The sequence below is a fragment of the Pempheris klunzingeri genome, chromosome 12 (assembly GCF_042242105.1).
Source record: "Pempheris klunzingeri isolate RE-2024b chromosome 12, fPemKlu1.hap1, whole genome shotgun sequence".
NCBI lineage: Eukaryota > Metazoa > Chordata > Actinopteri > Acropomatiformes > Pempheridae > Pempheris > Pempheris klunzingeri.
Window position 1 is genome coordinate 18242258 of NC_092023.1, and position 26541 is coordinate 18268798.

Below are 26541 nucleotides of genomic sequence, written 5' to 3' on the forward strand. Positions count from 1 at the left end.
CTCGGATTTGAAGTGGATGAAGTGGATGAAAAGTAAATCAAACAGAGCAGCAAAGGTAGAAACGCATTAGAGCGGGCCTGGAAATGAGTTGGCAGATTCATAAATAATTTTTGACTTAAGGGTTGTTTGCACGGTGATAACCCTGAAGAACTCATCTCGCTGTTGAAACATTAGCTCTGCACCTTTCAATAAACAGAGAGTCTATTTATTCATTTGCAGCAGAACTGATGTGCAGCCACCTCCTTATTAGCGCTGCAGTTCCCACAAACCCAAAATAATTTACTGTGTGAGATAAGGTTTCTGTTTCCGCGCTCCAATCTGACTCTGACTGTGCCGCGGTGCTAAAGGGAGCGGGCTGTTGGTGACTCTGGAGGCAAATTGGAATAGAAACCACTAGTGAGGGAAGAGCCAAATTTCAGTAGTACTTTGAGTAAGCGTTGCTACAAATAGTCAAACCTGTTCACTAAAAGCTATAAAAAGTTAACTGAAATTATGTTCAAGATAATACAAAGAGTAATGCTTTTTTTTATTCAGATAAAGGGAAGGGAAATAAATATTTAAAAAAGTCGTAGATGCTGGGCAAATTTCTGTTTCCTGAGGCATGTTAAGATCTAGCACGATTAAAGAAAACCAAAAAAAAACATCTCTCATCTCATTAAGCACTGAGCAAGGCTGTTCTCTAATAACAAAGCAATAACAAACCTATTTAACAAGACATGATACGCTCACTGGGTTGCCAGTTTGGTAGACGACTCCCCCAAAACCTTCAGCCACCAGGACAGAGCTGACCAACAACAGTGTCCACCTGCCAAAACTCAACTCAACGCCTATGGCCAGTAGCTTCAGGTGTGGTGAAGACAGAGAAGCCAGGCAACGTCATGCCTGCACCCGTACAGCTCTACCGGCAGGTCATCAGAGGATGGTGCAGAAGAACTTCTTCTCCCGGAAAGGGTTCTCGGAGGCAGGGACGGGCATGATGAGGGGGTCCTCGCGTATGTGGGCGTCGCAGTACGCCATCAGGTCTGCAGCTGCTTTGGATACCTAAAATGTTGAGACGGAGGAAGACGTCATGCATTGGTGGAAAAAAAAAGTTCCTCTCACTATTACGTAAGCCTGACTCTAGGACTAGTTGCACCCTTCTCAAGCACACCATGCTTTATTTATAACGTTTCCAGCCATCCTGCCTTCATCAGGGCGGCGTCTGACATTGTTTCTGGTTTTCTGATAAATAATTCATCAGTCACGTGACTTAAAAGTTCAAATCCGACCAAGGACCTTTGCTTCATCTTTAAGCTGCCCCAAAAATATTTAAAAAAAAATACTACACACTGTTATTGCTGCTAATAAAATCTCCAATGACCACACACATTTTATGGAAATGAATCTCTTTACTCTTATATATTACATTTGGGAATTACAGGGAAATTGTGTCCGGTAAGTGTTGATGGTAAATGTAGCCAATTGAAGAAATAAATACTTCAGTGTGTGCTATGTTGACAGAGGAAACTGTGTTCTCCTGCCACAAAATCTGTTGTTCTTGTTGAGTATACGGCCAAAGAAACGTAGTGATGACAGGCCGAGGCTGTGGCTGAATTAGCCGTACAAGAGGCTGGCGGGGACCATCCACACCCTGAGCTGCCAAGAGCACACAGCGACCGGTAGTGCCTTTCCTCAAATTACCCTCCAAAGCCAACAGATACTGAACCAGTTTGCTGCAAAGGATATCAGTTTGGCCAGCTTTTGTTGGATGCTGATACCGTTGGCAACCCCGAGAGTGCCAGAAGCTCACACGCACTGCATCTTGGTTGATGTAGGCGCTGCCAGCACGGCTTCACGAGCAGAAGAGAGCCACTTTCCCAGTCAATATAGGGAAAACTTTGGTATTAATAGCTTCAAATGAATACATTTACCATCAACACTGACTGGACATCCACACAATCCATTAAAAGAAGTTGCTCAGTCAGAGGGAGGCATATTGGATTTCCAACTTGGCAATTTTAAGTTCAAGAGGATCAGATAAGGACTACATTAAAAGTGAGTTTGTGGAGTTGACTAGATTACATTTGTTCTGAAAAACTGGATTGTTTTTAAGTGTTAAAGCCTCAACCAATTTATAGTTAGGGTTATCCAAGTATTACAAAGTGGAATAGATATGAATACATTTGAATAAACTGTACATTAAAATGTTCGAAATGTTTGGCTAAGAGTACAGAGTCATAGTCACAGTCATACTAGCTACACAAATGCAAAGTACAACTGAGGTTGATGGGAATGTCACTAGATTTGCAAGAATTTGGTCATTAAGTATTGGACAAATTAAAATTTTGGTCTCATGCTGGCGCTAGAACAAATGTAACGCTATCACAAAGGTCATCACGGTTCATCCTCTGGGAAACATGAATGTCTGCACTGCATTTCATGACAACCAATCAAATTGTTGAAGAGATTTTTTTTCTGCCTGGACCAACATTGTCATTAATTTAGTTGCCAGCATGGCTAAAAATGGACATTCAACCTCTGTACCAATTCATGGTTTTAGTTATTGGGTACTGATGGTCATTTATATTTCTCTAAAGAGTAAATATTGTATTTTGTAAAATTTATTATGAAATTGATGTTCGTAATGTTGTTTTGTTGACTGGATGATGATGTATGAGTCAAATGGCTACAATCTCTGACTCCACCCTGGTGAGCAGAAAACATTTGTCAAGGTGAATAAAACATGGAGTACTGGAGTCAAGGTGTAACGTGTTTTACTGACAGACTTGAACCGAAGCTCACGCTGGTCTGCAACTCACTGTGTGTTCATTTTCTGGGAAAGTGTAGTCAGAGCACCAGATGAGATCTGTCCAGTGCTGCATGTTCTTTTTTTTCTTTAAAATTGCATATTGTCTTCATCTCCTCTTCGTCAGCGCCTGTGGCGACTGCATTGATGCCTGTTACCTCAGCCTCAAGCAATAAGAAGAGACAGCGCATTGAGTTGACTGACAGGTGTGAAGGTGGGACCTTGACCAGCTGGAGGGGGACTAACAACACACTTCCTGCCTCAAGACGAACAGTTGCATCTTGTATTTTTCAAAGTCAAACAGAGGCTATAAATTTGACAGTAGGGCAGATTGCATCTGAGTGAAGGTTTCTACTCTGGAGCCGAGTGGGAGGTTACGGGAGGGGAGGCCGCAAATGGAGAGCAGAGGAGCAGCTGCATCAGAGGGACAGCGAGGGCTCAGGGATCTACGCGGAGGACAGAGCCATCTGATCTCCTGCCTGCCACTTCACCTCACCCACGGCTGCCCTCACAAGAGAATACAATGCACCAAATCCATCTTGCTGTCTGTCAGCTTTAGTCTTAAACATGGATTTATTACAGTATTCTTTTTACAGTCTCGCAGCATAAAATAACACATCTTAAGACTTGTTGATCAATAACAGGTGCTGAGATTTCTGTACGTCATGGAACAAGACATCTGGTGTTATTCTATACTTTTTCTAATTGTCAATAAATCCAATGAAAACGCCAAACCAACAAACCAGCCTCAATTCTCTCTGACTTTCCCAGCCTGTAGCACTCAGCCACAAGCCCAATCTTTCTTACTGAAGACGTAAATCTATCAACACAGCTCACAAATAAACTGGATACTTTCACTTTAAAAAAAAGACTGGGCACTGTGTTTTTTTTTTAAACAAATGATACTCAAACAGGTGAAACTAGTACATTTGTTGGGGACTACTGTCAGCTGTGGATTAATACACATTCGGTGCACTGCAACGATGGGGCTCATTTATGTGCTTTTAATAGTTTTTGGACGACAACGGAGGAAGAGATGAATGAGGTACACTCCCCTCCAAAAGTATTGGAACAGTGAGGCCAGTTCCTTTATTTTTGCTGTAGACTGAAAACATTTGGGTTTGACATCAAAAGATGAATATGAGACAAGAGATCAACATTTCAGCTTTTATTTCCAGGTATTTACATCTGGATCTGATACACAACTTAGAAGATAGCATTATTTGTAACGGAACACCAAATTTTTAGGCGAGCAAAAGTATTGGAACAGATAGACTTAAAATAGATTAACGTGAAAAGACTTGTTATTTAGTTGCAAATCCTTTGCTTGCAATAACTGCATCAAGCCTGTGACCCATTGACATCACCAAACCTTTGCATTCTGCTTTTGTGATGCTTTTCCAGGCTTTCACCACAGCCTCTTTCAGTTGTGGTTTGTTTTGGGGGGTTTCTCCCTTCAGTCTGCTCTTTAGCAGGTAAAATGCATGCTCTACCTGAAGGATCTCCCAATCAGTTTGGTTGCATCTTTCTTTAAATTGGCAGACAAAATGTCTCTGTAGACTTCTGAGTTCATTTTGCTGCTGCCATCATGTGTTACATCATCAATGAAGATGAATGAGCCCATCCCAGAAGAAGCCATGCAAGCCCAAGCCATGACATTACCTCCACTGTGTTTCACAGATGAGCTTGTATGTTTGGGATCATGAGCAGATCCTCTCTTTCTCCAAACTTTAGCCTTTCCATCACTTTGGTAAAGGTTCATCTTTGTCTCATCAGTCCATTAAACTTGGTCCCAGAATTTTTAGGCTTGTCTCTGGACATTTTGGCAAATTCCAGCCTGGCCTTCCTATTCTTCTTGCTAATGAGTGGTTTGCATCTTCTGCTGTGGCCTCTGTACTTTTGTTCATGAAGTCTTCTGCGAACAGTAGACTGTGACACCTTCTCTCCTGCTCTCTGGAGGTTGATGCTGATGTCACCAACAGTTGTTTTAGGGTCTTTCTTTACAGCTCTCACAATGTTTCTTCATCAACTGCTGCTATTTTCCTTGGTCTACCCGTTCGACGTCTGTTACTTAGTACACCAGTGGTTTCTTTCTTCTTCAGGACATTCCAAATGGTTGTACTGGCTATGGCCAATGTTTGTGCAATGACTCTGATTGATTTTCCATCTTCTCTCAGCTTCACAATTGCTTGTTTTTCACCCATGGACAGCTCTCTGGTTTTCTTGTTGGTTACGCCTCTAACTATAAATGCAGTCTGCATAGGCAAAACCCAAATCTGAAACTGAACGTAGACATTCAGCACTATTTATTGTTTGAATAATCAATGTAACAGGACACACCAGGGCAACAAAACACACCTGTCAGTCACATGTTCCAATACTTTTGCTCACATGAAAAATGGGTGGGTTCAAACAAAAGGTGCTATCTTCTAAGTTGTGTATCAGATCCAGATGTAAATACCTGGAAATAAAAGCTGAAATGTTGATCTCTTGTCTCATATTCATCTTTTGATGTGAAACCCAAATGTTTTCAGTCTACAGCAAAAATAAAGGAATTGGCCTCACTGTTCCAATACTTTTGGAGGGGAGTGTATATCAGGCCACACAGGAAATTCATTCTTCACTTCATTGTTGGTTTTTATGGGCTTTGATGATGAGAAAAATGAGCATATCACATGCAGCCTCATCCTTTCAACTTGTTTGTCCTTGAAGCATGCCTAATGCTAACATTAGCAAGCTAGCATGCCCACAATGAAAATGTTAACATGCTGATGTATAGCAGTTATAATGTTTATCATGTTCACCATCTTAGTTTAGTATGCTGACATTTGCTAATGTGTGCTAAAGCACAGCTGACACTAAAGGGAACGTCTTTGGTTTAACAGGTATTTGGTCATAAACCACTAATGACACTGAAACACTTATTCTGATCTAACTGGTTGATTTTATTAAGGCCATATTCAGAGAGCTGTTTCATTAGTCACATTAGAAGAGTGTCACATACAAATGATCCGCTCACTCAGAAGACAAAACATATTTTAAATCATTTTAGTTGCATATTCAGTTTAAATTTCTCTCTGCTTGACCTAATTCAGACACTAATCAGAGCATTCAAGCCTGCATTAAGTGGGAACATTAAAAAAGCCTCTCTCTTGCAGTGCAAGTAAACAGCTTACTTATTTCTATAATCAAAGTAAATGCAGTCATTATATTATCATGCAATGCAGCCAAGATTTCTGCAGAGATTGAAAGCCCCACAGGACAGAAAGTGGTATTGCAGGGTGCGTGTGTCATTAAGCCCAGACTGACTGTAATTACACTGCAGCCCCATGATGGAAGGAGAGTCCTTCTAATTAGCACAGATCACATTCCTTTGGCTGATTGAGCAATTAATGAGAAGGTGGTGATCCCTCAATCAGCAGCACAGAGACTGCTCTTGTCACTGATACACACTCTCCCTCATCAGATCCCTTAATTAAATTTAAGGGATCGCCAGACACGGCCAACCAACTGTTTTCTTCTCTTTCTCTGTACTTTTCTCTGCTTTCATTTGCAGCCACATTCTACATCAGTGGCACTTTTTTGGGGGGCAGTCAATAAAGAATTACTTGGATCTCCACATCTGACGTGCCAAATGGTTTATTAAAGCACAAACATCTGCCTGCCTATTAATCATCCAACAACTGCAGAGAAAATAATACAACTGTGAAATCACGCTGCCACTAAAACTGGAGAGTTTTAGAGAATGTGCAAAGATCTTAAATAAATTCCTAAGATTTAATACTCATAAATGCCTATGGCTTAATGTTGCCCTCTTGCCAAATATTTCACCACGGTTGGCTACTTACTGTAAAGTCTTAAGTTGAAAAGGTTAAGTTTGAGGAAGCTTGTCCTGTCGAACAAACTGCTGAAAGGTTGTCACATAAGGGCAAAGATGCACCAAACAGCAGCCAAATGTGACTGCAGGAGTCAGTGATTCAGAAAGCTTAAGTATTTGTCAGACTCACTATGGAGCTGAGTGAAAGTCTCTCAGATAGAGATCAGATGTGACATTTAAGATTCATTTACATTCAAGTCTGATGCATCAGGTGACAATAAAACTGACAAGTAAAATTATTCAGACACTATGTGACCTAAACACTCCTCGGCTCATATAACATAACAGCTGAACATCATTTTCCACTTTTCACCAGTCAGTTTATCTCACATACTATTTTGGACAGCAAGTAATCAAACATGCTCTCATTTTACATTCTAGTAATAAACAGCTCATAACTCAAAATTTAGTTCAATCACAGGCTTGTTATGTTTGATGCTGATCTCATTTCTCTTGCGTAGTGACCCATACTGTGACATTATTCGATATTCTGTTAATCATGATGACTACAGATCACCACAACTTGTTACAGCACATTTCCATTCTAAACAAACTGGAAATGGAAAACGCACATTTCTAGTTCACAAAGCAATGTTTTTTTAGTACTCGTCAAAAATGTCCATGTCGACCTCCTCCACTGCTTCGGGGCGTGTCTCATCCTTGTCCGTGGAAGATTCCTCTCGATGCTTCTTGATGATGTGGAGTGAGTGAGGCGTCTAGGGTGTGTGAACAGCCACACCCTCTGACCTTCCATGGCAGGTTGGTGCCTTGGATCGCTGAAAGTTGGCTGTCTTGTCGTAGCAGTCAGAGGAACGGAGAAGAGCTGCTCTGCCTTGGGTCCAAGTCCAGCAGCAGCAGTGGATGAAGGCCTGGACAGACTGGCAGGAAACCTTTATCCAGATCGAGAAACGGTGGGGGCTGGAACTTATAGGTGCATTGGAACGGGGAGAGTCCTACTGCGGAGCTGGTCAGCATGTTGCAGACAAACTCTACCCACAGAAGCTGTTGGGACCAGGATGAGTGATGCTGAGATGCCATGCAGCGAAGGGCAGTCTCCATCTTCTAGTTCATCCTCTCTGACTGCCCATTGGATTAGGGATGGAATCCAGAAGACAGACCTCTCTCCAAAAGATGCAGATGTACCGGGGGCCCCTGTCAGAGACAATGTCAGCAGGGAGGCCATGCAGGCGAGAGATATGCAGCAATATCAGTTCAGCTGTCTCTTTGGCCAAAGAAAGCTTGGGCAGCGGCACGAAGTGAGCCACCTTACTGAAACAGTCTACCACCGTCAAGATGGTGGTGTAGCCGTGGGACGGTGTCAGACCAGTGACAAAGTCCAGGGAGATGTGGGACCAGAAACGATGAGGCATCAGCAATGGGTGCAGGAGTCCAGCGGGAGCATGTCCCAGAGAAAGTGGCTTTGGTGAGACCGAAGGCCACGACCAGATACTGATAGTGTCCGGTGGGGGTGTTGAAGGCCATCTTGCACTCATCTCCCTCCCAGATGCGGACCAAGTGATAAGCGCTGCACAGGTCCAGCTTGGTAAAGATGGTGGCATTCTCAAAGTGCTCAAAGGCGGAGGAGATGTTATTGGGCAAAAAATCCACAATAACCTTTAAGCATATCGTAATCCAAGTGGTCTGAGAGAAAAGCAGACTTTTGCTCCTCCTGTTGGCTGCCGCATGCACGTCGCATCAGATGTCGGTAAAAGTCTGATTCAATATCAAACAGAGGCTAACAGAGAGGCCGACAATGACAAGGCAAATATTGACTTTTTTGCCTTTTACAGAGAACTGCCTCCCGCAGCTTTAAAGGTTGAAATCTTCTACTGCACTAAAAAAAATATTATTTTAATAATTTCACAGACTGTTACTATCAAACCAAAATGTAAAAATTTACAAGCCTCAAGATTCGTATCAGTTTAAACGCAGTATTGAAATGGTTTACACTCACTTTACTACTTTGCAAAAAGACTTTTTACCAGTTGATGGGTTTGAATGAAACACTGTATTTTCTAAAGAATATTAAGAAAAATCGGTTGTAATGTCATAACTTTCATGTTTATCGTAATCCATATTACAAATATCTGTATCCACTAGAAGTAAAGTCAGCATGTATATGCACCCTGGGCCTGTTGGGGTCCCACAGAGGTCCCACTGCTTTATGCTTCTACTTCACTACATTTCAGAGGGAAATATTATACTTTTTACTCCACTATATTTATTTGATCATTTACTTTGCAGATTCCTAGCATTATTACAAAATATAATCAGAAAGTAAGTCATAGTGTATCATTACAGATGAATCCAATAATAGAACACACATTATTCTGACTTGCATTGTGAGTATTTACTTTACTTTAAGTACTTGTGACAGAGTATTTCCACAATGTGGTGTTGCTACTTTTACTTAAAGGCAGGGTCTGCAACGTATCCAATCACTACATGAAACAGTCTGACAAAAAAGCATGAAGCACACACCCACTGAGCCGAAGAACGAGAGAGAGGCGCTGCTGACCGTCGTTTAGTGAGCTAACAGCACAAAGCTCAGCCTCGGAGCCCAGTGAGCAGCTGCTATGAGCTGTTATGCTTGTTTTTACTTGATTGCGGCATTTAACCAAGCTGTTTATTTGTTAGAGTGAAAAACTAAGAGAGGCCGTCAGTCAGTTGTGTACAGACTGAATGAGGGTCCTCTTATCACTGTTGTGGACTTGGTAACCTCTGGTTAACAGTTACTGAAAAAGAAAAACCTTTTTGGCTGACGTGACTATTGATGATTGTGTCAAACGCGACTCTGGAACAGAGTAACTGAAATATTGAAATGAGTTGAGCTCTTGTGCCCAGAGGTCAACTTGTAGGTTGGATCAGGGGTCTCTGTGAGACATTGTCTGATCCCTGATTACACGTTGGGGATAATCAAGTTGTTTTTTAAGAAGAAGAGGTTTTCTTGTAAGCGGCCTTTGTTGTGCTGAGTAGGGATGATGGTGTATGGCAGGATTCCAGGCGCGGCTATAATGCTGAACGAACAGCCTCGGGGCTTTGGGGCAATCATTCCCTGAGCACACGAGGAGAATACCGAATGAGATGATGACACGGCCTTTTAAGTTGCACAAGAGGTGGTTCATGAACACTGTTGAGAAGAGCTGCCCGCTACAGAAACATGTCAATGTACTTTTATTGGGGTGAAAACACCATGCAGTAAGAACAATGACTTCTAGGAGTGGCTCTATCTAATCTAATGGAAGTAATATAGAAATCTCTGTTTACAGTAACAGTATTTAAAGCACGGTGACTGACCTTAAAGAGTATAAAGAATCAATAATTAACCAGCTGGTGTTTGATGAGGACACATACTGCTTATGAGGCCTTAACTGCTTCGCAATGAAAGTGTGGTGGAGCTGCAGGAGGTTATGGGTATCAGGAATCTGATTCTTACACAGAACAAGAGAATATTGGCTAATTTAACCACATTTTCTTTAGTGCGACTGGGAATTTGAACCAGAGACCTTAAGCTCACAAGAGTGCCGCACACACGGTGAAATCAAACACAGGTGAGATGAGGAGAAGCCTGCATGAGAAAGTGCTAACTAAGGGCAATCTCCTACTCAGAGAAGATGACAGAAGTGGTCAACAATCACCACAGCCCGCCATGCCCCTGGGCTCATCCCTCACAGTCACCACACTGGTGCTACTTGCTGCGCACAGTGGATTTCAAAGTGAACTGAGGCTTCTTGTGACACCCGTCAGAAGGAGTTCCACTAAACAGAGCTGAGAAACATTCATTCTGTTGCTGTCCTGCAGTCAGCTGTTGGATGAAATTATGGTAAATTATGATCGTTATATTTGTGAAGTAAGTTGTACAAAGCCCTGCGTGGCTCCAGAGGCAGCTCCAATAAAGTCTCACAAGTTGCCTTAGGTGATGTCATTTGAGTCAGGATCGGTTGGGGCTGAAGACTACAAGATTGAGCATGAAAATGATCTGGCTGTGTGGTGTCGGAAAGAAGTGAGTTTACCAGAACTGGAGACTGAATACAGCGTTGGAGGCAGGGCTTCGTTCATTCCTAAAGTTGCTCAGTGGCAGATGCAGCCAGAACATTTCCTATCCCATTAAAGTACCAGGATCTTCTGCATTGTTGGGTCAATAGAGCATGGCATACTGGTGTCTCCGCTAACTTCCAGTTAACCCTAAAAATGTCTTTTTCATGCTGCTCTTTTAGACTTTCCAAATGTTATCGGACAGAATGGATCAGATTCTGACAGTGAAACTGGTCAAAAAGTCTTTTTGGGCCCAGTGTCATCACGTGACCTACACCATTGTTGTAATTACACAGTTTGGCCACTATGAAAAATGGGCTTCACAGCCTGATGCACTTCCTGGGGGCTTGCCTGAAACTTTGTCCAAACTGTTGGTGGTCGAGTTGCACTGTGGGTAATGTAGGTGCCAGGTTTTGATAAGGAGGAGGAACGCCTTTTTTAAACTGTCCATCGCGAGTCTGACAATATTATAAGTGTGCAATGTTCAATCAGTGGAGTGAAGTTTGTCACTTAATGAGACTCCATGAAGGACAGATACAAGATGATGGTGACGGTTTACTGCTATTTTATCAGCCAATCCAATATGTGGGCTAATGCTTTTATAATGCACTGAGAGGAGTGCACAATAGTGGACTTAAGAATCAGCATAAGGACATTATCTAGAATTTGCTGACACACCGTGTTTCTGCATCTAAAAGTAAGCACTAAAGTGTGCAATGCGACATCTCGGGAAATATGCTTATTCACCTGCTGGTGGAGGGTTAGATGGGAAAAATAATACCACGCTCACAACTCTCTCTTAAGTAAATATAAAGCTGGGGCTTATCTTAGCTTAGCATAAGGACTGTAGATAAGGAAAAATAACTAGCCTGGCTGAGTGTGGAGGAGTACCTCTAGAGCTCCGAATCTTTGTTTGTTTAAATCATGCAAAAACTGACGTGTGAAAACAACTCAGTTTTCAGCATTTTTCAGGGGGTTGTGTGCCGGATTATTTGTTGGCATTTAGCAGCCACTTCCAAACATGCAAGATAAAATAAGGTATAACATGGTAATTAATGAGCTTTGGAAGTGATGGCAGGCAGATTTTGTTACCTCTGAACAAAACCATGCCAGCAGTTTTCCCGTTTTGAATCTTTGCGCTAAGTTAAGCTAACTGACTGCTGGCTAAAGCTGCATAATTACTGTAAACATATGAGATGTGCTTCGGCCTTCATCTGATTCTCAGCAAGAACGCGAATAAGCGTATTACCCAAAATGTCAAACTATTCCTTCTAATCTTGTGTTCAGAGATTTAAAGATTTCAAGAAGGCCGCACATGTATTTTGTCAGGAAACCAAAACCAAAGAGTGTGTCAGTCCGTCTCTCAAAACTTTCCCTCAAAGCCCATATATGTCGCGACTCAGAAGCAAATCTTTAAAAACAAGTCATGAACATAGACTTTAGTTCTTAAAAAACTTTTTGTAATTTCCAAAAACAGCTGGGCACTGTAGTTTTTTATCAAACATTACTCAAACAGGACTTGGTAGTGTATTAATCTGGGACTAATTTCAGCTGCGAATGAATACACATTTGGGTTGGCTCAATATAAACTACTGTGTCCATTATGATGAAGAGACATGTCAGCCAGTGCAACTGTGTGGCTCACTGATGTATTTTTAATGGTTGTTGGACAACAATAGCATCAGTGTTTCAGCCTCACTTTAAAGAATGATTACTTTCATTTAATTGCGAGAAAATATGATTCCGTGACAAGCAAGTGTGATAATGTTGCCAATTCTAAGCAAGCAAACCATTTTTCACGCTTTGTTCAGACATGAAATGAATAAAAATCATTCATTCAGAGAAGGCTATTGCACTGCTCTGTACGCTCAGTGTGTGTAAATGACTCTGTAGGTATCACATTCATATACAGACCTCAGCGTAAATATTACACACGTTCCAGCTAATAAAGTTTTAGATTCATGTGGTGTTCTCACATAACGGTTATGACAGCAGTTAATTTAAACATCTGAGGAGTGACATTTTTATGTGTATTTCTCTAAAATAACTAACAAAGCTTAGTTGATTGAAATGGCGACACACAAAGAGAGAGTTTGGGAGTGTTTTTAGAATAATAGGCCATCTATAATTCCACATATTGCATATTTGGCGAAACAGAAACACAAATATTTGCTCACACACACGCAGATAAAGATAGATAAATAAATAGAAGCCTTGTACCTTTATCCTGTCCATGCAGGCCTCCATCTTCAGCTGCTCCACAGCTTTCCTGGCTTGGGAGATGCTGGCTGTGCTGTTGTTGGCGATGCCGTCCTTCATGGTGCTCCTATGACGCCAAACGCAGGCACAAAAGAGGTGGGGGGGGGGTGGGGGGGTGGGAGGGGGCACATAGAGTCAATGAACATCACATTAAATCCACAAAGCAGCATCCCCCCTGGCGATGTCTCTGCCCCCCTTGGAGCAGCCATTCGCTACCACAGCCTTTTTATTTAAAGGACCCATTTTGTGTGGGGGAATCTGTTTTACAGCAGCTCCATTTTATCTGAAGAAAGAGCTTTGGAGGCAGCAGCTGGACAGCTGTTTGTCATTTTTCAGTCAATCATGCATGATTACTTTCTATTGTTTGGTTTTTCTTTACAACACACTGGGGCAGCATTATAGCACGCGCCTCCTTGGAGCGGCCATGGTTCACCATGGGGCTCAAGCGCTTTGCTCAAGGGCACTTCAGCAGACATTCAGGGGGTTTTACCTCACCTCATGTCCTCTGAAATATCCCTTCTTATACTCTTCACAGGGAATCAAACCTGCAGCCCCCTGCATTTACACACTTTTCAACTTTCCCCACAATGCACATCAACGCCACTGTATTTGATCTGCTCCATTTCATTCAGCCCCTCTGTGCATCTGTCTATGTAATGCAGCGATGTATTAAAAGATGCAGTGATTGAATTTTGCTCTCATTTTAGGCCCCTTGACCCCCTCGCTCCTGAAATGTCCCACTTTGGCAGCCACAGCAGAGAGAAGAGATGGCACCTGACCACAGATGAGCTTTAGAATAATGAGCACGTGAAGCATTTCTCTGAGGTGGGGTGCCGTTGAATCAATTGACTCACTGTGGATTCTTTTTTTTTTTTTTGCATCGATTTGTTTATTTCATTTTCATCGCTTCAAGACGAATTTAACTGAATTTAAACGGATGTTAAGAAGCAGGTGTTTTGAAAAAGGGGGGATGCAGACGGTGAATTCATTTTCCAATCCCAGCCTGCGTGGCTCTAAAGCCAATTTATAGCTTTTAATCACACCCTCGTAGGAAGCTATCAGGCCTTTTCCATTTAGGTTTCCCTTCGATTCGTCCATCCTGAAGCTCACACGGCTGCATTTGGAGCTTCAACGAGATCTGCACCGTCCCCAAATGTAACGATGCTAATTGTTGATGCAGATCTGTCAAACACTCTTATTTCTAAGGGGATTAAATTGTGGACACACACACACACACAGACACACACACATATATACACACACACATCGTGCGCGCTGCGGCCCTGAACACAGCAAACCACACATCATCATGGAAAAACAAATGATTTTGCATGAAGGAGGTTATATAAAGAAATCTCTTGATGCTTCGCTGCATTGCTCGGCTATGTGCAGATTAATGTAGGCTACAGGCGCCGACCTACCTGAAATGTGCCAGTGGTTTTCCAATTTGGAGAATTCCGGGTTGACTCCACCCAACACACACACACATATACACACACGCACGCACACACTCTCTCTGTCTCACACACACACACACAAAATAGCGGATCTGTCAAATATCAAATGATGGGAGGAAATCCCAGCCTCGTTTCGGCGTGGACTGAACCCGAGGAGGTAAATCCAGGCGTTTTAGTTTCGCCTCAGTGGCTCGCTCGCTGTGGGTCGTGCGTATTCCGTGTAGGAAGATGAGATCCGAGCGGTGAGGTCTTGGTGAGCACCACGGCTGGACCTGGAGAGATGTTACGCATGCAGCAGGGGGGGAAACCTCTGTGTGACGATCAGATACAGGCTGTGGGGCAGGGAGCACTCGATCAGTGGACCAGGAGCTGCAGCAGCATCGAGCCGGGATGCGTTCCTACTGTACGAACTGGCCCTAAACGCACCGAGACAGCCTGTTTGTCAAATTAGCATCTGCTGATTTTTTTTTTTTTTTTCTAATTTGCTTTTTACTGCTGCAGTAGGCACCTGAGATCTGCAGGCTTCCCCATTTCATTTTTACATCAGCTTTGACATCACCGGGTCCCCCCCATAGTAACTGATGGGCCTCATCCAGAACAACACCGCTCTTTGGGGGAATCTGCATCCACGTTATACATTTTCATTCAACCTATTTGAACCATTTTTGTGTTAATAAAATGTAATTTGATTTTTTTGCAGCATACCCCACACTTCCTTCTATCTTCAGATGCCCCTGAACGCACCTTCCTCCACAGAAAGTAAGAAATGGACACAAACGACAAGATGTAGTAATATGTCCTCAAATATTTATATATATTTATAATATACTCATCACTTGGTTTGTCCATACATACACACGCACATATATACAAAGAAAAGAAACATAAAATATGACCTTTTACAACCTCAGTCTACGATGCCAAACTGCAAAACCAGCCCAGAGGGATCAATTAAATGACACAATTTAAGCGACCTAAGACAATGATCTTAAATTATGCATAGCTTAAGTTATCAACAGAAAAATAATATTTGCTTCTGTGTCACCCATTGGCCCGTTTTCCTCCCTGCTTTTTGACATTTTCTCAAAAAAGAGGGGAGAAAAAAATTCATACAGTCTCACACACAAAAAAAGGTGATGGCTCTTATAGACGAACACTTTTCAAAGTCTCGAGGAGGAAATGTTCGTACACATGCAAGCATGACACACAGTAAACAACACAGTAACATCAGGTCTTGTGCAGGCTTGATGCTGGGCACAGAAAGGGTCCAGGGTGGGCCGAGAAGACGGGGAAAAACATCAACATAACGCAAAAAGGAATGATGTTATGATATAAGAAGTCACTCACAAGAAATATTCCCTTTCTCGTAACAAGTCAAACACCAAGTGTGAAATGTAAGACATCATTTTTCATTGCAGAAGGCTCGCTGCCAACACCACAAAGGCAGAACCTCTTTCACAGCTGAGTTAAAACAAACTCCTGGTTTCTTCCCAGATGAATCACAACAAAAAAAACAACAAAAAAAACAAAAAAACATGGCCTATTGCATGTCTGATATTGCTTTCTGTATTAGATTTATTAGTGGAAATAGTTTTCTTGAATGAAACTGGAGCTGATAAAAAGGTGCTTTGACTACCATTTCAGACATGAGAGACAAACAAAGTGCTGTAAGTGAAGTGGGAATGTTAAGAACAGCTGCATGGATCGGCGGGCAAGTTCAGGAAAGAATCTGCAGTGTAGTGTGTAAGATTCTGAAACAGGCTGTAAACCTCGTCAGTGCAGGAGATGCTAACTGCTCTAACCCCAGCCAGCTGGACATGATGCTCCTCACCACACCCTCCCACCCACTACTACAACCTTTTTGTAATGCTGCGCAGGTACTACACATGCCTCAGAGATCAGTGGGGATGAGGGCGCATTCAGGAGACTCCTCTCTGCTCCCTCTCCAGCTTTACACACCTAATGCTGTTTGGTAATTGCTTTTTCAGAATTTCAGGAAACTTTTAGTGCATTTACGTGGCAGACAGTTTGAGTCAGTAAAACGCAAGAGAAGGAAAGAAGGAAAGATGAGCCTCATGGTGATTCTAATAAATAAATGAATCTCAGTATTTCTCAATGCAAAAGGACAGGTTCACCCAAGGCAGGCCTTCATAAAGAACCATGACAGTAAATGTCACATCCACATAAATGCAGTCAAGGTCAGCATCGTTCTAGCATGCAAAAGGAGGACAGAACAACAGGCAACACAAGGAACAACTCATCACTACACCCCCAACCCCCCGTCCCTCACTGAGCTCAGATACAAAGTGATGCCGGGCCGTGACACTAGTGTTCAGTCTTGAGTGGAGCAGACAGCCCAGCCGAGCGGCGTCTCACTCCCACAGAGCGGAGACGTCTCCCGGTGACAGACGCGGGGACGCTGCTGCAGCGTCAGCAGGACACGCTCTCCCCGAGCTCTGGCAGGGATCTGTCAGACGTCGCGCTGCGGGAGATCCGAGCGCCGCCGAGGTGAGAGACGGGGGTCTTCGCGCTTTTGGGCCTGGCTGGGGCCAGGCGATAGCAGCTTACCAGGAAACGGTAATCAAAAGATCAACATCAGGTGAACTCAAGAGCGAGAAACAAAATAATAAAAGACTTAACAAACCAAACGCACTCTCAGAAAACACATTCTGTATAAAGTGTCTGTTGCAGCCTCAGCCAAATATTCGTCCATTCCCCCGACATTCCACTTCAGTATGTTTATAAATATATATATTTATATACATATAATACTATTTTCATAAACATTTCTTAATGCTGGGAGTGAATTTAGTTAAAAGCCAGGGAGGGCTCAGGGAGGTCGAGGCCATGCTGATATGTCCTCCTCCCTGTCACTGCAGGGAGGAAGAGGAGAGGGAGGAGGAGGAGGAGGAGGAAGGAGAAGAGGGGGGGCGGCTCCTCTTGCTGAGAACAGGACAGTAGTAAACATCAGACACACAGTCAGCCTGCAGCATAGCTGCTCAGGAAAGAGTAGAACATGGGCAGCTTCATGCGCTGCTGGTCCCGCCGACACCACGCCATGACCGTGCCCTCACTATTGGCTGTGTAGAGGTGGTGGCCGTCACACGAGTACGTCAGGCTGAGGGTCATAGGAGAGGGCGTTATCATCAGAATTTCACTGACTGAAGGCATCACGTAAAACAAAGAACAGCATCACTGTAGTGCTGATAAGATACCTGATGATGGGTTTATTCGACTTGGAAAACGTGATCTCTCTCACTGGCTTTAAATCCCACGTGCTCCACAACCTGAACATGAAAACATCAGTGTGAATAATTCAGGATCTTCAGAGGAAAAGCAGCATGTTAACATAAAAGAAATATTACAAAAAGACAAACAAAAGAAGAGTTTGTGCTCACCGGACGACGCCGTTCTCCAGCCCACCGGCGATGACGTTGACAGACACGCCCTCGGGCTGGTTGGAGAAGGCCACGGAGCAGATGATCTCTCTGCAGTGGACGTGACCGATGAGGTCACCGTTCACCGTCCACAGACGCAGATCGCTGCCGCCGCCCACTGGATACAGAGAATCGTGTGTCATAACTCACTTCAAGGAACACAAAACATGCGTGTGTGTCTGGGATAGTCTGAGAGGACACAGAACGGAGCACTCTTCACCTGAGTCACAAACTGTTGCGATGTCGCCTGTGGTCTCGCTGGCGGACACTGCCGTCACCGGGCTTTTGTGGCCTGTGAGGCTTTGGACGTAACAGAGCCTGAAGAAACAGAGCAGCTGTGAGACAAACTCTGCATGCTGAAAACAGACTGAAACTTTTTTTTCTTTTTTCACATCTGACGCTGACCTGTTGAGGTCCCAGATGATACAGGTGCCGTCTTTACTGACGCTGATGAGGATGCTGTAGGGTTTGCAGACAAACAGGCTGGTGACCTCCCCCGTGTGTCCGTACAGGTGAACCTGAGATTCCACCTCCATCTCGGATGGCTATGGGAAGACATTTTCAAAATCCAGACACATTTTAGAGACTACATGCAGAGGAAAAACCGCTCTGAATAGTTGCACATGGATCTTTTTTACCTAAAAGAGTCCAGTAATCAATCTCCAACAGGATTTCTGAACAGCGCATATCAGTTGCTACTGAAACACCACTCAGAGACGAAGAAAACAGGAAATCTAAGTGCTTATTGGTGGGGACGGATGAAAAGTGTGAAAGCCTCTCTGATGACTGAACTCCCAGCCCTCTAATCCCACTTGTAGGTTTGGTGGAAATGTGTTTCAAGGGTAGCTGTGATGTGGCTCCTGACGCTGAGCGTTTGAGCACGGTGAGGCGGTCTAAAGAGGGCTGCGGGGGAGGTTGGGGGTGTTGGGTAATTGGAGGTGAGTGGGTGGGTGGGTGGATTGGGTGTCGATGCGGAGGCGGAGGGTTAGAAGGGGACGTCGCTATGGAAACCCACCGTAGTGCTGGTGAAGCGGTTGCTGTAGGCGGTGATGACTCCACACTTGCTACCCGTAAATAGCTGGCAGCCATCGGGCACCCAGGCGCAGCTGGTCACCTGGAGGAGAGAGGGATACATGGTTGGATGAGGAAATGACAAACCTGGCAGCTTATTGGTTGATAATACCGTACAACACTGAAGGAACCAGCAATTCCTTCCACGAACTGGCGTTTCTTTCTGAATTCAACTCGTGGTTACCTGGTGAAGTTGTGAACACTGAATGAAGTTGATGGGTGGTTCGCTCTGTTTGCTCTTCAGCCTCAATATGTTGTCTGCGTAGCCCCAGCTCAGGATGGCCGACCACTGGATGTCTGTGCTGTGCATACTGCGCACACCTACAAAGCAGAGAGCGTTAAGTTTACAGAGTCAGAGGGACTTCCTATACATCCACACTGACTTGTGAGTGACTGGTTGCCTTCATACCCTGCTCCTTGCTGTAAATCATCATGAGGCAGAACTTGCAAGACAACCCACAGATGGCTCGCGTCGGCAGAGCCAGCAGGGATCCAAACCTCTCCCCGTGCGGCTGGCTGAAACACACCACTGGGTCTGGAGCAGAGGGCGAGCCAACATACTCGCCCCATTTCAGACCTTTGATCCACGGCAGTGGGCTCTGTGGGGGAGGAAGAGGAAATTGCCAGGTGAGCAGCACATCATTTCATGGATGATGCATTAAGTCATGTCTTCCTCGGCGCACAGCACGCCACCAGCGTCACCACAGAGTAGATTACCGGGCAGACTATTTCCTTGGCCTGTTCTCTGGTTTCTCTGAAGGCCAACTGAACCAGGAGGCCCATGGCCGCCGGCAGCTCTCCCTCCATCAAGAGTTTGGGGCCGGCCCGGCTGACGTGAGAGCCGTTGAAGAGCTGCCTGGGTGTCTGTCCGTATGTCTTGATCATCGTCTCCAGGGCCCGTCGCTGCACTGGGTCTTCCACGGCCGAAACGTCCATGCCAAAATAGGTCTGAGAAAAATTATGTGCAAAATTATCTGAGAGACTTTCCCAATAAATTCTAGCAAACGTGATGAAATTGGCAGCTGCTTACTGCTGGGTGGAAGACGTTGATGGCCTGAACAGCAGCTTTGCCTTTCTGCTTGAGCCCAAACACCAAGTCGATCCACTGGCACAACGTCTGGGAGACCTGATCTGACTCCAGCGCTTGTCGGTGGATCAGGATGAAGAGACGTGGGTCGTTGCGGGCCCAAGGAGGCAAGTTCACATGGTTCACTCTTTCACCATTTTGACGAACTCCAAAATCAAAACCTGTGAATGGAAACATTTTTTAAATTGAAAATTGATAATTGCTGGTATAAATGTTTGGTGTCAAGATTAAAAGTATGAAATGGAATAGAAAACAATAACATAATAATTACCCTCTCTGTTGACCAGGAATTCTGGGAGGTAGAAAAATTCTGGGATGAGCTCTTTAACATCAGTCATGGACTCGTAGGAGGACAGCCGCCACGTGGTGTTCATGGAGTGAAACGTCCGGTCCGGGATATCAAAGCTTTGGTCTGATTAAAGCCAAAGACAATCTAATTACAGATCCGACTCACTGATTGAAAAGATCCCCTTTCATGACCTTAGACACTGCACTCGCTGAATACATTTACGACCACATAAAAAGATGCCTCGGAGGATCAGAGGAGAGACACGGGCGAATGACAAAAAGAATTAACAAGAGAGGAAGACAGGAAAGAGAGGGGGAAGGGCGAGGAGTTGAGAAAAGTAAAAAGATGAAGTAACCTTTCATTGCTAATGCATGTGATGCAACACGGCTACTGCAGTGTGCGGCGCAGTTAGATCTGAGATCTGAGATCTGGGCGTTCCAGCATTTCAGCGCTAAAAGCCTCGGCATCAACCAAGATGGAGTGGTCAATGCAATGCAGACAGGTGGCACTCTGTGCTGCTAAAAGCTTTTTGAAGATGTATGTTAATCATCTGCTGTGAAAGAGCCCTGGACTGTGAGTCAATTAACATTTACAGTACTTGTTGAAACTATCCGTACGCAGTTGGAGGCTCCAGTGTTTTTTAAAGATTTTTTTTCTTCATTAACATCTAGCAATAAGGTTCACATGTGACTTACCCTGGTAAGCGAGGAACATCTTGGTGAAAGGAGGCATTCGGACCAGGAAGTGCAGCACGGTGCCGCTGTTGGAGTAGTGTGAGCCGTAGTGGTAAGGCTGGACGGGAGGCATGGGGTCGTCCTCACGGATGCCCTTCTTGTACTCCTCCTCAAGGTACTGCACAGCAAAGACACACACGTGATGATGTGTTTTCACTATGAAACATCCAATACACACAAGTACTGCAGGCTAAAACAGGCCTTACCCTGTAATTATCCACGTAGCGATCCTCTTTCTCTTTTGACTGGACTGCGATGGGTTTGCTTAAATTCCTGCAGGACACCAAAATATGAGCGAAACAGTAACGAACCACGATGTTCATCAGTGTCAGATGGAGAAAATTCTCCCATTATTAATGGTTTGTGTGTCACGAGTCTTGACTTCATAGACCTCATTTGTCATCCAGTCTATAAATAAATAAACAAATTAATAAATACCACGACATGTCAATTAAATGCATCTGTCTTGATTTAAAACTAATTATTTTAGGAGCTGGGACCTGATGACAGAGTAGATACATGTACAAATGTTCTATACAATGCCTAAGACTAATACTCATAGCATTACATAATACCATTTTCTAATTCAATTTCCCTCCCACAAATAATATGTGATATAGCCAAACCTAAAAAGCCTTTCCAAGCATATTAACAGCGCTGCACCAACCTGTAGATGTTTGGGTCCTGCAGGTCGAGCGTCTCGCTGGTGTAATCGCGCAGGATGAAGGGGAACACCGGGTACTGCATGAGATCATTGAAGGAGCGCCCCGCGTGCTTGTTGAGATGTGTGAGGTACTCAAAGTTAGAGATCTGACCCGAGCCCCACAGCTGAGTGAGCGCCGTGATGTTTCCATGCTCCAGCAGGTTGGGCAGATCAGAGGTCAGGATGTTGTGGTAGACGTCGTCACGGAACTAAAGCGAGAACACAGAGAACCGTGAGTCGTTTTGTGTCAAGACTGAAGTGGACCTTGTGAATGTAATCTCAATGATGAATGAGTGAAGAAAATAAACCTGGTGTCTAAAGGAACTGCTGGTTCATTATGATTCACCAAATCAAACCTGAGATTCTTGGAGAGTACTTATTTTGAGAGAGAGATAAAAGTAAAATTGAAATGATACTGAATGCTGCTATTAAATATTCAACTATTAACCTCAATAAAGAAAATACTGGTCTAAACCTTCAACAATCAGCTGAGGACACTATGGTGGCTTAGAGCAGGGGTGGCCAACTGCGGCCCGTGGTCCAATTTTCATTGGCCCGCAGGAAATTCTAAAAATGTATTAACACGGCCCACACATGGAACCTGTGCTGGACTGTGTTGTACTTCTTAGTCTCACCGCTAGGTGGAGTAACGGTCTTGAACGAGGCAGCTTCTCTATAAAATGAGTAATAGAAGAAGAAATTTGCTACAGGTGACCCAAAATGACAGAATTAAAGAAACGTAAGATAGCAAGTGAGTGTAGAAAGTTTCAGACGCGGTGTGCGATGAGAGCACAGCTAATAACTAATGACGATCACTTTTGCATTACGCAGGAGCTGCTAGATGTTAGCAGTCTAAAGAGCACCACGACGGGTGAGGATGTTTTTGAAGCTGTGCCAGATGCAGTTGGCATGATGGGACTTAAATGGGACAAGCTGTGTGGAGACGGGTGGGGCTCCAGCTGGGACAGGCGAGTGCAAAGGAATGGCCTCTACGGTGTCCGCCGAGGGGCAAGAAAGTGGAGGTAAGGCAGTTAATTCGAGCACCAGGGCTCTAGCACAGACTATTTAAAGCTTCCCTCTCTGATGCTGATGCTGGTGCTGGGGGGGGGGGGGGGGGGGGGGAATGGACCAGTTTTGAAGAGAGAAGGACCTCGGAGTGGATCTCACTGATCACCTTAACACACTGAACAAGAGCCTACAAGGCAAAGACCAGCTTGTACCACAACTAATAAATGAAAGCCCACTAATGGAAAGGCTGTTGTTTTTTTTCTTGAATCATATTCAGTTATCAAGCAGAATTTACCTACATTTGATTGATTTTGCCAACTTTAATCCACTAGAGGCGATATACATCACCTCTAGTGGATTAAAGTTAGCATTATAGTTCACTTCTAGTGAGTGGCCCAGGCCTTTGTATGTTTTTCTGTATGTGGCCCTCAGGGAAAAAAGTTTCGACACCCCTGGCTTAGAGGTTAGCCAATAATGACTCTCGTTAATGGTGCCAGAAGAAAAGTCCTCGAGGAGATAACAAATCATCCACAGGGGAACATGAATGTGGTTTCCACATTTCATTTCAATCCATCCAACAGTTGTTGAGACATAAAAACCAAAACACACAGTCAGTCTGAACTTGAAGTAAATGCACAAGGACAAAGTTTTTTTTTCTGTTTCCCGGAAAGGTTTTTTTTTTTCAACAGATGATCTGTTTGCATCCGTGTGCTCAGTAGTTATGTACTCTGATTTTCTACAATAGAAAGTATTTCACTGAAACTAGTGTAAAATAATAACCATTTTTCCCGCAGAGGATGATGGTACTGTATCTCATTATTATGATTGATCATCATGGCACAGAGCCCAGCAGGTATCGGCGATAGAATACTAAAATGATAATTCAACTGTTATTTCTCCCTGCAAACACATTTTTTTCCAAGCTGCATGATTTATAAATAGCCTCTTCTTTGAGCATCAGAATGGTCTTACATCGTCATTGTCATTTTATCCCGTGTGGCTACATGAACGATAAGTGATTGAGCACAATAAGCTAGCGCAGTTTTTTGCAGTTAAGAAATAAAACTTCACAACATGCCATCTATGAATGATGTCGACATTTATTTCAGCATTTGTTTCCTGGATAGCCGACTTTCCGGTCATTTTTAGCCCATGTGACTTGTGTCTTTGCCTCACCTTGGTGTTGTCGAATGCCAGCAGCAGGGTCCTGCCATTGGTGAGGAATATCTCCACGGCGTTGTCTCTGAGCTGCCACCAGCGCTTGTGCACCTCTTTGATCTCCTCGTACGTCCAAGAGAAAGAAGGTGCCTCGGTCTCCCCGTGAAGGCTCTGTCCAAGCACATAAACACATCCGGCGTTGAGCAGCCGGGCGGACTCACATGACATCGTGCCATCCCTCTGGCAGAGAATAATCTCGAAACAGTTCACTGGTTTTACCTGGTTGTCCTGAGCATCAGCAGCATTGTCCTCCACAAAGTACATCCCAGACTTTCCTGTGAAACAGCACAGGCTGAGTGGGATTTGATGTACCAGGAGCGAGGCAAACAAAAGCTTCCCTCACTGAATAACTAACAAACACTTGTGTGCGAGGGCAGAGAAATATTCCCTGGTGCCTCAGAGAGAGCACATTACTCCTTGTGCCTTGTGACCAGCTGACTATATTATGCATGGAGCAGCTGTGAGAGATGGTCACTGTCTTACCCAGAAGTAGCTCCCCTGCCGTCTCTCTGGAGGGGGCGACACTGATGCACCGCCTGGTGAACCTAAGGACAAAAAGACATTTCTCATAAAAGAGATACACCATGTGAGTAAAGCAGAGGCAGCTCTCAACGCAGATCCTCCCGGCTTGCCGAGAGGGTTATGATGTTTACTTAAGGTGTACAGGAAAGCAGAAAATTATACCTGATGGGCTCGCTGGTGGCTTTGTCTTTGACGGTGGAGGAGAAGGAGGAGTGGGTCTTATCCTCAAACAGGAAGGACAATGCAGGCTTCACTGTGTCTAAACAAGAGGTCAGAATACTAGAATACTAAAAGGAGACAAACACACTAGGGATAAACAGAATCTGTGTTGTTTCAAGTGAAAGGGTTTCTTCACCTTCAGGCTTGCGTCTGTCTTTGAGCAGATATTTGTTAGGAATGGTGAGGTAGCATCTCTGTAGCCGCCGTCGCTCCCGGTTCGGCCCTTCAGTGGGGTCCAGCTGCCAGGACGTTGGGTAGGATGTCTGGTCGTACCAAACCGCACTGAAACAGACAATTACAGCTTCGAACACTTTGTCTAGTACGGAAGCAACCTCCGTGCGGGGCCGAAGCTACCACTGAGGACACCGAGGGCATGTCCTCAATTATTGTTTTAGGAAATAGGGGATCTGACATCTCGAAAAGTTTATATTCTACAATTTCAGATATCTTCAGTTAAACCATTTAAGGCTACAAACATAATCATATTTCTGACATTGTGGGAAAGGATTTGATGCAGAATTTAGGTACTTTAACTTATTGCAGAAATTTCTGAAAATTTGTTGAAGGTTTTACAGATAATTTTTGGTGGCAAGTCAAACATTTCTTCGTGTAGATGGGGTTTGAACACTGGGACTCAGGTTTTAGCATTTAACTCGAAGCTGTGCATTAGAACAGCTGCCCCACTGGATATAGATGTATAGATCAAAATGTTTGCTTGACTTAATTGTTTTACAAATTGACCTCAGGTATTCTGGTTCTCTACACATCTGAGATAAATATTTTATTTCATTCAAATTAATTCATTCAGACAAGCTGCAAACAAATTGTTTCACATTAAAATGTAATTTTCTCTACAGCTTTTTTGCAAAAGTAAATGACCAGAAATATAATGGCCATTAAAAAACAAACAATCATCATTATCGTAACGACTTTGTTCAAATATTGCGTCAGAGACACATTTCGATGCCCACCGGTCATGCGTGAGTTGTTGCACCAGCTCTTGCCAGTGGCGGCTGGCGCTGAGGTCAGTCTTGTAGAGTCCCCTGATGTGCTGGATGACTTTCTTTCTCTCCATGCCTTGCCGCAGAGACACATTCTGAGTGATATCAGCTGCAATCTTGGAAATGTCCTTGGACTTTCCATCCAGTCTCTGGATAAGACTGCAGAGGAGTTCAGAAAGAATGGAGTGAATAGAAGAGTGGAACAAAGACTTGATTTTTACTAATATCTTCTGAACATCACTCTCACATGAGAAAAAAAGTCTGTGCTTACTTCCTCTGAGTGTTGGCCATTTTCTTTTCCCACGCCACTTTGCTTGTTTTCTCCTCTGCTTCATACTTGAATTTTTCCTGTATGAACAAAATTACTTGTAAACAAGTTCTAAAGACACATTTGCTTTATTTTCTGGTAAAAAAGACACTTGACAGGCTGCACTGAGCATTCATAGATAATCAAGCTTTTTTTTTTTTTCACTACGATTGTGTCTTTGTAGGACTTACCTCTTTTATGGCCTTGAGCAAGTCTTGTTTGTGTGGAGCGTTGGGTGGGATGCAGCGGTGGCCACAAAGCTTGAGCGAGGTCATGAATACACCCACAGTGTTCTGCTCATCTTTGGTGAGGCTGTCCTTGTGATCATGCAGCATCTCATACAGGTACAATGACAACTTCGGTCCATGCTGAGTGAAAGAGAGAAAGGAAAAGAGGAGCACAGATTAAAATTTCATTTGTGTCTGAATACAGTGATTGACAGCAGACCAAGCCTTATCCAGCTAGCTGACTCTGAGAAAAGCCTGACAGGAGGATGGCGAGTCCCATGGCAATGCAAGGGAGAAGAGCAGGA

The 26541-nt window shown here is 43.9% G+C and overlaps 2 protein-coding genes across 4 annotated transcripts in view; both read right to left on the reverse strand.

The window, feature by feature from the left end:
* Positions 1-912: 912 nt before the first annotated feature.
* Positions 913-14447, reverse strand: LOC139211011 (guanine nucleotide-binding protein G(I)/G(S)/G(O) subunit gamma-4). Its single transcript, XM_070841250.1, has 3 exons — positions 14378-14447; positions 12918-13023; positions 913-1041 (listed from the first exon to the last, which is right to left on the reverse strand). The coding sequence occupies exons 1-3, from the start codon at positions 14443-14445 to the stop codon at positions 913-915; spliced, it is 303 nt and encodes a 100-aa protein (XP_070697351.1). The 5' UTR covers positions 14446-14447.
* Positions 14448-15198: 751 nt separating this feature from the next.
* The window catches only part of lyst (lysosomal trafficking regulator), a 56693-nt gene continuing 45350 nt past the window's right edge, over positions 15199-26541 (reverse strand). For all 3 annotated transcript variants that reach the window (XM_070840465.1, XM_070840463.1, XM_070840464.1), the window contains 22 exons: positions 26201-26377; positions 25974-26050; positions 25673-25861; positions 24838-24983; positions 24645-24741; positions 24444-24505; positions 24180-24235; positions 23919-24071; positions 21699-21943; positions 21238-21304; positions 20993-21149; positions 20280-20420; positions 19952-20169; positions 19639-19869; positions 19331-19520; positions 19106-19242; positions 18866-18964; positions 18256-18395; positions 18071-18168; positions 17812-17968; positions 17629-17700; positions 15199-17531 (listed from right to left, as the gene is read on the reverse strand). In XM_070840465.1, the coding sequence (XP_070696566.1) occupies positions 17393-17531; positions 17629-17700; positions 17812-17968; positions 18071-18168; positions 18256-18395; positions 18866-18964; positions 19106-19242; positions 19331-19520; positions 19639-19869; positions 19952-20169; positions 20280-20420; positions 20993-21149; positions 21238-21304; positions 21699-21943; positions 23919-24071; positions 24180-24235; positions 24444-24505; positions 24645-24741; positions 24838-24983; positions 25673-25861; positions 25974-26050; positions 26201-26377 (3048 nt within the window). In that variant the 3' untranslated portion in view covers positions 15199-17392. The remainder of the gene's footprint in view (positions 17532-17628; positions 17701-17811; positions 17969-18070; positions 18169-18255; positions 18396-18865; positions 18965-19105; positions 19243-19330; positions 19521-19638; positions 19870-19951; positions 20170-20279; positions 20421-20992; positions 21150-21237; positions 21305-21698; positions 21944-23918; positions 24072-24179; positions 24236-24443; positions 24506-24644; positions 24742-24837; positions 24984-25672; positions 25862-25973; positions 26051-26200; positions 26378-26541) is intronic.

What these genes read in the sequence shown, in the direction of transcription:
- LOC139211011 (XM_070841250.1), bottom strand. Translation starts at nt 14,445, where the DNA reads ATGTGTGTGTGTGTTGGGTGGAGTCAACCCGGAATTCTCCAAATTGGA. An exon ending in AAACCACTGGCACATTTCAG is followed by an intron (nt 13,024 to 14,377) that starts GTAGGTCGGCGC and finishes TTGGCGTCATAG; the next exon opens with GAGCACCATGAAGGACGGCA. An exon ending in CCTGCATGGACAGGATAAAG is followed by an intron (nt 1,042 to 12,917) that starts GTACAAGGCTTC and finishes TCAACATTTTAG; the next exon opens with GTATCCAAAGCAGCTGCAGA.